A 12,187-nucleotide genomic window follows, 5' to 3' on the forward strand; every position below is an offset into this window, starting at 1 on the left:
ACACATTGAAGCTGATTGGTTTCTATGCAGAGCTGCACCAGATTTTGCCCTCTCCAGTTTTATTAAACCAACCCCACAGTACTGTATATAGTTACATACCATAGGTAATAGAGAGCTCCATCATATTTAGTTATATAGGTAATAGAGAGCTCCACAGTTGCAATGGATTTTTGGTTTCAATTGAGTGGTTCTACTTATGATACCAGTATACTTTTATGTGCAGGCATCCTTGCTGTTATGTATATGTTGCTTATGATTGCATCACGAATGGTACACCTTGACAGAGGACCATTGTATTTCCCTAATGTGGTTTAAAGCCCAAAATTGTTCCTTGTGGTGGGTTTGAGGGCTCTTTTTTGTCCAGGGGAGAGGAGAAACACTTTTACTTATCTGATCCTCCCCAGCAAATGGAGCCCCCCCCCCCCCCCCCCCACACACACACTTTGTTTTAATAGGGGAACAAATGAAATTATTCCCTACCCGCACAGTAGGAGGATATAAAATATTCTATAAATACAGCTGCCTGTTCCAATGTTGTGGATAACCAATAATGTGAAAAATGTGTGTGATGAACCGCACTTACTATAGGTAAAATACCTCAATTAGAAATGCAAATTAAAAAAGCAAATCAAAAAAGTGCAACCACTGCATTCACTCCAGTGGGAAATGGGAAATGCTTAAGCAATCAAACATAAATGTGCATAATCTGTGATCAAACATATACTGTCATAGACTTAGTGAATCAAAAATTATTAGTGTCCCCTGAAGACGTCAGATGTACTTACGAAACACGTAGGGTGTGGTCAAGCATGATACGTCACTTCCGCCCATAGTGGAACACAGGTGGAGTGCAAACGGCGTCCCCGCGTCCACATGTATGTTTTTAAACTTACTGTATGTTTTATGGCTTTTGGAGCCTTTTATTGAATAACCCCCCCCCCCTTTTTTCATGATATACTTCACCATGGGAGATTGTTCCTTATTTCTATGTCAAACCTGGATACGTGTGGTCATTCCTATTTGCATGTTTGATCGGAGACATCACCGACCTGCTGAGACGGATCTTCAGTTTTATTTCAATATCACAAAAGGGTGTCATGATCTCTGTAATAGGGATCATCTTCATCTGGTGAGTAGGCTGTTTGCTTAGTGTGGTGGAGGATTTCTACAGTCACCTAATCATTGGATTAACCACCTTTTTTTGTTTTTTGGTTACTTGGACACTAATGATTTTTGATTCACTAAGTCTATGACATTATATGTTTGATCACAGTTTATGCACATAATTATGATTGATTGCTTAAGTATTTCCCATTGGAGTGAATCCAGGGATTGCACTTTTTTGATTTGCTTTTTCAATTTGCATTTCTAATTAAGGTATTTTACCTATAGTAAGCGCGGTTAATCACACACATTTCCCCCCACCCCCCACACTTTGGCTGTGGACTGTTCCTTGGCATCAACATGTCCAATGCGTCCTGATTTAATCTTGATGACATCAGGATCCTAGATCGCTAGGGCAGAGGACAGAAGATACTGCAGGGACTGGTTTAGCGGAGAAGAGGAGCAGAGGGGTCAGGTAAGTAAACCTTCTTTTTTTGTTACCCTAGACGTAAACGAGCACTGCAAGGGATCATTTTTTTAATTGCCCAAAGTTGGGTTCTAAATTTATTTTTTCTTTATCAAGATGTAATACTGTGGGACTCTGTGACTCATACAAGATGGTATTAAGGACCTTGTAGTCAAAATCTTTTTGATTAGCAGCTGATATTACTCTTTTTTCATTTCAGAATCGGACACATTTTTAATCTACAATGAAGACCACAAGAAATGTTTACAAGCTCAGAAGAACATCATTATGGTGACTTCCTGTAATGAGAACAATAAAGCACAGAAATTCCGCTGGATCTCTAAACACCAGCTGATAAACGTGCAAGAGTCGCAGTGCTTGGGGGTGTCCGCTAAAAAAGACATGGGCCTTGTTAACTTGTTTTCATGTGATGGAGTTAGTGAGCTCCAGAAGTGGGAGTGTAAAAATGACACTTTGTTCGGGATTGTAGGAGATGACCTTCATTTGAACTATGGCAATGCAAAAGAAAAAGTAATTGTTTACAAAGGAACAGGAGGTTGGAGCCGGTGGAAGATCTATGGAACGCCTGATGACTTGTGTATTAAGGCCTATGAAGGTAAGGTGTTCTATTAAAGTACCTGTCCTGTGAGATATATGCTGTTTGTCATTGATGACCTCTTTCTTAAAATGCTAGTTATCGGTCATACCTCCCAACATTTTGAGATGGGAATGAGGGACACCTACTACCAAACGTATGTAGGCATAGGACACGCCCCGCCACACCCTCTTAAAGGAGAATTAACCAAAAAAAAAGCTTAAATAAATCCACAAGGGCTTTTTTACTACTACTATTCCTTTATATTGGCTTTTAAAATGTACAAATGCAGCAATTTAGAATTTGGATGAAAGGTTTAGCACTGGGAAACACTTTTTGAAAGATAAAAAGTGAATTTTATGTACAACTATATAGATCAGACCAAAATGAGGGACAAATGAGGAGGAATGAGGGACAGAGGGACATTGCTTCAAATCAAGGACAGTCCCTCGACATCAGGGATAGTTGGGAGATACAGTCAGGTCCATAAATATTGGGACATCGACACAATTCTAATCTTTTTGGCTCTATACACCACCACAATGGATTTGAAATGAAACAAACAAGATGTTCTCTAACTGCAGACTTTCGGCTTTAATTTGAGGGTATTTACATCCAAATCAGGTGAACGGTGTAGGAATTACAACAGTTTATATATGTGCCTCCCACCTTTTAAGGGACCAAAAGTAAAGGGACAGATTAACAATCATCCATCAAACTTTCACTTTTTAATACTTGGTTGCAAATCCTTTGCAGTCAATTACAGCCTGAAGTCTGGAACGCATAGACATCACCAGATGCTGGGTTTCATACCTGGTGATGCTCTGCCAGGCCTCTACTGCAACTGTCTTCAGTTCCTGCTTGTTCTTGGGGCATTTTCCCTTCAGTTTTGTCTTCAGCAAGTGAAATGCATGCTCAATCGGATTCAGGTCAGGTGATTGACTTGGCCATTGCATAACATTCCACTTCTTTCCCTTAAAAAACTCTTTGGCTGCTTTTGTAGTATGCTTCGGGTTATTGTCCATCTGCACTGTGAAGCGCCGTCTAATGAGTTCTGAAGCATTTTGCTGAATATGAGCAGATAATATTGCCCGAAACACTTCAGAATTCATCCTGCTGCTTTTGTCAGCAGTCACGTCATCAATAAATACAAGAGAACCAGTTCCATTGACAGCCATACATGCCCACGCCATGACACTACCACCACCATGCTTCACTGATGAGGTGGTATGCTTTAGATCATGAGCAGTTCCTTTCCTTCTCCATACTCTTCTTTTCCCATCACTCTGGTACAAGTTAATCTTGGTCTCATCTGTCCATAGGATTTTGTTCCAGAACTGTGGAGGCTTTTTTAGATGTTGTTTGGCAAACTCTAATCTGGCCCTAGGCAAAGCAATGTACCCATATGTCGCAGAGAACTTCCTGGCTTAGAGTTGCATATATGCAAGCCCCCTGCTGATCTCTGCTGTGATTGGGCACAGCACAAGTTTGTTAGCAGGTTACAGCCAATCAGTTTGGCTGTATACCTACTGATTGGCTGTTGCCAATCACAGCACAGGGATCTGTGTGTTTGTAAACACAACACACAGGTTCTGGCCGGATTTCTCCCTGCTATCGGTTACTGTTCAGAACTGAAAGCAAGGAGAGTCCCAGCCAGATGATCTGTGAGTAAATGCAGCACGCATATACTTGCATACACTTGTTAGGCACACAGTTAACCCCTTGATTGCCCTGCTGATCACACTTCTCACCCAGCCAGTGTCATTAGTACAGTGTCAGTGTACAGTATTATCACTAATCACTGTATTAGTGTTCCTCCCAGCCAGTGTCAGCATCAGATTGCCCACCACAGTCGCACTATTAGTCGCTAATCACCGCCATGACTAGTCTAGTGTCTGTACAGATCATTATCTTAATCACAATCACAACTATATTAGTGTCCCCAATAATATAGTGTCCCCAAAAACGCAGTGTTAGTAGGATCAGCCCTGATCACTGCCAGTACTTGCAACATGTAGCAGAATACATTTTGGCCTAAATCTATGAAGACATTTGATGTTATTGGATATGTTTTAGAAAGTAGAAAATATTGCTTTTTCTTCAGTTTTCAGTATAATGCTACAGCTGTCCTTCGCTGGCTCTAATCCTGAGAACTGAGAAATCACATGACCACTAATCACTCAGTTCTTGGGTCTACTCTGAGCACAGAGCAATGACCATCAGTCATCACACTGTGCTCTTCCCCTCCAGCGCTCCATGGAGCACCTGGCAGGAGGGGGGGTGGGAGCAGCTGGCTCAGGCTCTCAGTAGCATGCTGAGGGCTGAGCCAGCTGGAAGTCAGGAACCCAGGCAGATTCTGACATTATTATCAGGATCCCTCCAGAGTCTGGAGCAGCTCTGTGATGTCAATTGATAGTGGACTTTAGCACGCTGTCAGCTGATTCTGGGCCACAGGAGTGCACAAGTTAGTGCACTACTGTGACCCACATGAAAAGTATGGCCAAAGGAGCTTTGATCATACCTCTCTTTGAAGTTACGCTGTTTGTGTTTCATATTGTAAGAAGATTATTCATTATCTTCACATCCATGTTTGACAGGGCTCTGCGACATACAATTTAATTAAAATGAATCTGTAATTCTATTTTGAGTGTATTTATTTTATACTTATGTAGTTATTAATTCTATGAGTAAAAGCTAAAAATAAAGTGTGATATACTCAAATGTTTTGCAAAATTCAGTATAAACCTCACCAAAGTGCAATAAAGGATTTATATAGTGAAGTCTGATTCAATGCCATCATCTATTTCTGAAGATTTGAGGTGGGCAATCTGAAGGTTTGAGGTGGGCAAGTTTTGACCCACCTGGAGTGGTAATTGGCTAGCTTATTATATCAAGAAGTTGGTACAGCTTCTAACATTAAAAACTAATATTAAAACAAGGTCTAGCCAGCTAACTAATAAGGTCGAGTAGACTATAGAACAAATATTTTTAATATGTTTTAGGATCTTCAGGTAAACTTGGATACATGCTTTTTTTCATAATAATTAAATACTGTGTAAGGCATACCCCACTTTTAAGTACGCAATGGGGTATATTTACTAAAGCTGGAAAGTGCAAAATCAGGCTCACTTCTGCATAGAAACCATTGAGCTTCCAGGTTTTATTACCAAAGCTTAATTGAACAAGCTGGGGTTAGAAGCTCATTGGTTTCTATGCAGACGTGAGCCTGATTTTGTACTTTCAAGCTTTAGTAAATAAACCCTATTGTGTACTTAAAAGTTGGGTATGCCTGTAGTTAGTGTCAACTGCTGGTGACCATATGGATAGTGTTTCTCAAGAATGATTTATCATCTGAATTTTTAGTCTTTACAATGGCATGTTTATACTTTCCGTAAGTGTTTCCAGCTACCTTGTTACTGGTCATCCTCTTCTTTTCTCTTCAGCTTTTTCAAGTGTAATTTTGTTTTCCAGTGAGTTGGTTCTTCTAATATATCCAAAATAATCCAGCTTCATCTGGGCTTGTAGTGAAAGTTTGGGGTTCATTTGTTAAAGGATCCATGTGTTTGTTTTGCCCATAATATTCATGAATTCTTTGCCAACACCAAAGTTCAATGTGTTGAATTAGGCACGAGATTAAAATTTAAATCAACGTGTTAACTTATGCAAAAGAATTCAGTAAATGTTTTAAATTGAATATGCCTTAGCGATGTGTTTGATAAAGACTAGCAGAATGGGTAAGTAAAGTTCTGCTTGGTAGAAATTCTGATACAGAGGTAAGGTAATGGACTGGACTGAACTGCAGTAACAAGTGCCGTGCTGTTGAGATAATCTTCCCCTGAAAATGTCCATGCAACCAATACTTGGAGAGCATTTAAATGGCAGTCAGTTAGTTTTGGTTGTGAATGATTGGTGGACTAGAGTAGGAGGGTCCACCAGTGATCGTGACCCCCATGTCTCATGGGCTTTGGGTGTTCAGTGGGGCCCCCTGTGAACTAGGCCTAGAACCACTGTAGACAGGCCTCTTGTAAGAGTGTAATGTGTGATTTCCATTGTGGCCCTAAGGCCAAATTTAGTGAGAAATCTGTGAAATTTAGTGAATGGGAGGGGATGGTTGCTTCCAGTCTGTGTTAGATTTCTTGACTGCTGGATTGTTTGTTGCTAATAACATATCCAAGGAAGCAGGAGCTGTCTACTACTTCTAGGTCTTGATCAGTCTTCACAGCTCTGAAGTGGGTTGTCTTCGTTGTTGGCATGACCTTAGTTTTCTAAAGATTTAGCTGAAGTTCCATCTTTATCTGTGTTTTTTTTTTACTTTCCTTATTGTATGTGGTTCTTAAGGTATTCTACATTTTCAGCTATGAGCGTCATGTCATTAGTACATCAAAGATTTTTGAAAATGTATCCCTTCATTACCCAGACAGAAAAAAAATGGCTGGGTGAAAACTTGCTTATCAATTTTCAGTGACTGTCAGGAGAATTCTAACTGATGCCCTCAATTTGAAAGACTGGAAGTGGAAATATCTCTAGATGTGAAAACACATCCACTTATCACTGACGTATCCCTAATGAGTTTGGTGCAGTGGGAATGGGGCGCACTGTGTACACACTTCACATAGGCATAGATGGGAACTTGCTGGAATTAACCCAGCAATGCTTGAATTTTGATCTGGTCATTGTCAAAATCAATTAAATCAATGCTTGAATTTTGATCAGGTCATTGTCAAAATCAATGAAATCTCTGGGATGGCCTGTAAAGTGTGAATGTGTGACTTTTTTTTAGACACATGCTTGTCTGCTTCTCTTTGTGGAGAGAAGAGGGAGTGGTAAACTGTGTGCAGGTGCCAACCAACTAAAGTTCAGGTACAGAGAGAGGTGGGGAACAGCGACCTTGTGGCTGAGATGGATGACTCATAATCAGCAGCAGAGGAGATCACCTGTCAACCCCAGCAACCAGGTCCACAATAATCAAATAAATACTTACAACCTCAAGGCTATCCAGACCAATAAAACTTCCTCATCCTCCTCCTGACTGTCCCATCCCATCTAGAAAAAAACAGCAAAATACTGCTTGGAAAAACCTGTCTAATCCATGGGGAGGTTTTCAGCCCAGGAGAAACACCCTCATTGCATTAGAGGTCAGAGCAGCTGTGGAAGTTGGGGACCCTCTCTATCCAATTTCTCCAATGAAGAAGCCTAAATTACCTTTAGTTTCACCAAAGCTTCCAAATCCTGGGTGGATGACAACATTTTCAGGACTAGAAAACAACCTATTTCTCATGTAGGACACAAAATAATGTATTTGCTTGTTAACCTTTCACAGCATTGCCTGACATGAAGGAGGTAACAAAGTTTCTGATTTAGTAGACAAGGCACATAAAACTGATAAGTTCATATCAGCACTTGGGCTGCCTAGAGATGACTGCCCCTACAGTGCCGCACAGTGCATTGGAAGCCCTGATTGGCTGAAGCAATGAAAGCTTTGCCCAATTAGGACACAGAGCACTGTCAGAGCCTTGATTGGAGAAAGTATTGATGACTCTATCCAATCATGGCTCATTGCTCTTAGTCCCACCTCACACTATAAAAATATTTTTCCCAAAGCAGAAATTTGCAGTGTGATATTGGCGTGGAGAGAGATAGAAAAGGGCTCTGTTCAGTGCTACTGGCAAGTTATTGTGCTATAGTGGGCTATTGCGATTCTATTGTCAGTGTAGAATATCAGTTTAGTGTGAATCTAGTGATAGTGTAGTGTGAGTGTAGTGCCACCATTCATCTTTACATTAGTGTGAATGTAGGGATAGTTCAGCCAGTGTGAGTGTAGTGAGTGACCATTTATTTTTGCTTTAGCGTCACTTTAGTGTGATTCTAGTGATAGTGCAGTGTAAGTGTAGTTTGACCATTCATTTTTATATTAGTGTCAGTTTACTTTGTCAGGGCAGGTTTACTGCAGTATATTTTAGTGCGTAACTGCACATTTAACGCAGTACATTTCAGTGCGTTAGTGCACGTTTAACAAAGTATATTACATTGCATTACTGCACGTTTAACGCAGTATAGTTCAGTGCGTTAGTGCACATTTAACGCAGTATATTTCTGTGCTTTACTGCACGCTTAATGCAGTATATTTCAGTGCAATACTGCATGTTTAACACTGCATATCTCAGTGCGTTACTGCACGTTTAACACAGGATATCTCAGTGCATCACTGCAAATTAAATGCAGTATATTTCAGTACGTTACTGCGCGTTTAATGCAGTATATTTCAGTCCGTTAGTGCATGTTTAACACAGTATAGTTCAGTGCGTTACTGCATGTTTAACGCAGTATATTTCTGTGCGTTACTGCATGTTTAATGCAGTATAGTTCAGTGCGTTAGTGTACGTTTAACGCAGTATATTTCTGTGCGTTACTGCACGTTTAACGCAGTATATTTCAGTGCAATACTGCACGTTTAACGCAGTATATTTCAGTGCGTTACTGCACATTTAACGCAGTATATTTCAGTGCGTTACTGCGCATTTAACGCAGTATATTTAATGCATTCGTGCACGTTTAACACAGTATATTTCTGTGCGTTACTGTACGTTTAACACAGTATAGTTCAGTGCGTTAGTGCTTTTTTAATGCAGTATATTTCAGTGCAATACTGCACATTTAACACAGTATATTTCAGTGTGTTACTGCACGTTTAATGCAGTATATTTCAGTGCGTTCATGCACGTTTAACAAAGTATATTTCAGTGTGTTACTGCACGTTTAACCCAGTATAGTTCTGTGCGTTAGTGCACATTTAACACAGTATATTTCTGTGCGTTACTGCACGTTTAACACAGTATATTTCTGTGCATTTAATGCAGTATATTTCAGTGCGTTACTGCGTGTTTACCACAGAATGTTTCAGTGCATTAGTGCACGTTTAAGGCTGTATAATTTAGTGCGTTACTGCACGTTTAACGCTGTATATTTCAATGCATAGGTGCACATTCAATGCTGTATATGTCAGTGCAACGCTGTATATTTCAATGCATAGGTGCACATTTAAAGCTGTATATTTCAGTGCGTAGGTGCATGTTTAACGCAGTACATTTGAGTGTGTTACTGCACGTTTAACGCTGTAAATTTTAGTGCATTAGTGCACGTTTAACAAAGTATATTACATTGCATCTAATGCAGTATATTTCTGTGCATTACTGCATGTTTAACGCAGTATAGTTCAGTGCATTAGTGCGCGTTTAATGCAGTATATTTCTGTGCGTTACTGCATGTTTAATGGAGTATAGTTCAGTGCGTTAGTACACGTTTAACGCAATATATTTCTGTGTGTTACTGCACGTTTAACGCAGTATATTTCAGTGCAATATTGCATGTTTAATGCTGCATATTTTAGTGCATTACTGCACATTTAACACAGTATATTTGAGTGCGTTACTTCGCATTTAACGCAGTATATTTTAGTGCGTTCGTTCACATTTAATAAAGTATATTTCAGTGAGTTACTGCACGTTTAACGCAGTATAGTTCAGTGCGTTAGTGCACGTTTAACACAGTATATTTCTGTGCATTACTGCTTGTTTAACACAGTATAGTTTAGTGCATTAGTGCTTTTTTAATGCAGTATATTTCAGTGCAATACTGCACATTTAACACAGTATATTTCAGTGCGTTACTGCGCATTTAACGCAGTATATTTCAGTGCGTTCATGCAAGTTTAACAAAGTATATTTCAGTGTGTTACTGCACGTTTAACCCAGTATAGTTCAGTGCGTTAGTGCGCGTTTAACACAGTATATTTCTGTGCGTTACTGCACGTTTAATGCAGTATAGTTCAGTGCGTTACTGCGCGTTTACCACAGAATATTTCAGTGCGTTAGTGCACGTTTAAGGCTGTACATTTTAGTGTGTTACTACACGTTTAACGATGTATATTTCAGTGCATAAGTGCACGTTTAATGCTGTATATTTCAGTGCATAGGTGCACGTTTAACGCTGTATAATACATTGCGTAGGTGCACGTTTAACGCAGTACATTTCATTGCATTACTGCACATTTAACGCTGTATAGTTTAGTGCGTTAGTGCACGTTTAACAAAGTATATTACATTGCGTTACTGCACGTTTAACGCGGTATAGTTCAGTGTGTTAGTGCAGGTTTAACGCAGTATATTTCTGTGAGTTACTGCACGTTTAACGCAGTATAGTTCAGTGGGTTAGTGCATGTTTAACGCAGTATATCTCTGTGCGTTACTGCACGTTTAATGCAGTATATTTCTGTGCAATACTGCACGTTTAACACTGTACATTTAGGTGCGTTACTGCATGTTTAATGCAGTGTATTTCTGTGCATTACTGCATGTTTAACGCAGTATAGTTCAGTGCGTTAGTGCATGTTTAACGCAGTATATTTCTGTGCGTTACTGCACGTTTAATGCAGTATATTTCAGTGCAATGGTGCATATTTCAGTGCATTACTGCACGTTTAATGCTGCATACTTCAGTGTGTTACTGCACGTGTTACTGCACATTTAACACAGTATATTTCAGTGCGTTACTGCACTTTAACACAGTATACTTCAGTTCATTAGTGCATGTTTAACAAAGTATATTTCAGTGTGTTACTGCATGTTTAACGCAGTATATTTCAGTGCAATACTGCACGTTTAACGCTGCACATTTCAGTGCATTACTGCACGTTTAACGCTGCACATTTCAGTGCATTACTGCACAGTCAACGCAGTATATTTCAGTGCGTTACTGCACATTTAACGCAGTATATTTCAGTGCATTACTGCAAATTTAACGCAGTATATTTTAGTGCGTTCGTGCACATTTAACAAAGTATATTTCAGTGCAATACTGCATGTTTAATGCTGCATATTTCAGTGCGTTACTGCACGTTAAACACAGTATATTTCAGTGCGTTACTGCACATTTAACACAGTATACTTCAGTGCATTACTGCGCGTTTAACACAGTATATTTCAGTTCGTTAGTTCATGCTTGACAAAATATATTTTAGTGTGTTACTGCCTGTTTAACACAGTATAGTTCAGTGCATTAGTGCACGTTTAACGCAGTATATTTCTGTGCGTTACTGCATGTTTAATGCAGTATAGTTCAGCGCGTTAGTGCACGTTTAACGCAGTATATTTCTGTGCCTTACTGCACATTTAACACAGTATATTTCAGTGCAATACTGCACGTTTAATGCTGCATATTTCAGTGCATTACTGCATGTTTAACGCAGTATATTTCAGTGCGTTACTGCACATTTAACGCAGTCTAATTCTGTGCATTACTGCGCATTTAACGCAGTATACTTTAGTGTGTTTGTGCACGTTTAACAAAGTATATTTTAGTGTTACTGCACGTTTAACCCAGTATAGTTCAGTGCATTAGTGCACGTTTAACACAGTACATTTCTGTGCATTACTGCACGTTTAACACAGTATATTTCTGCGCGTTACTGCACATTTAATGCAGTATATTTCGGTGCAATACTTCATGTTTAATGCAGTATATTTTAGTGCGTTACTGCACGTTTAACGCAGTATAGTGCAGTGCGTTACTGCATGTTTAACGCAGTATAGTGCAGTGCGTTACTGCGCGTTTACCACAGAATATTTCAGTGTGTTAATGCAAGTTTAAGGCTTTATATTTTAGTGCATCAATGCACGTTTAACGCTGTATATTTCAGTGCATAGGTGCACATTTAATGCTGTATATGTCAGTGTGTAGGTGCACGTTTAACGCTGTTTATATTTCAGTGCGTAGGTGCATGTTTAACGCAGTGCATGTCAGTGCGTTACTGCACGTTTAATGCTGTATACTTTAGTGTGTTACTGTACGTTTAACGCTGTATATTTCAGTGCATTACTGCACGTTTAACACTGTATATTTCAAGATTTAGGTGCACGTTCAATGCTGTATATTTCAGTGCATTACTGCAGGTTTAACGCAGTATATTTCCGTGTGTTAGTGCATGTTTAACAAAGTATATTTCAGTGCGTTACTGCATGTTTAAC

The 12,187-nt window shown here is 39.5% G+C and overlaps 1 protein-coding gene across 1 annotated transcript in view; it reads left to right on the forward strand.

The window, feature by feature from the left end:
* Window positions 1–12,187, forward strand: part of LOC141144247 (macrophage mannose receptor 1-like) — a 180,252-nt gene that overhangs the window by 7,662 nt on the left and 160,403 nt on the right. Inside the window, exon 2 of the mRNA XM_073629730.1 lies at window positions 1,791–2,186. Within this exon, the coding sequence (XP_073485831.1) occupies window positions 1,791–2,186 (396 nt within the window). The remainder of the gene's footprint in view (window positions 1–1,790; window positions 2,187–12,187) is intronic.

Source organism: Aquarana catesbeiana, linkage group LG05 (assembly GCF_042186555.1).
Source record: "Aquarana catesbeiana isolate 2022-GZ linkage group LG05, ASM4218655v1, whole genome shotgun sequence".
Lineage (NCBI taxonomy): Eukaryota > Metazoa > Chordata > Amphibia > Anura > Ranidae > Aquarana > Aquarana catesbeiana.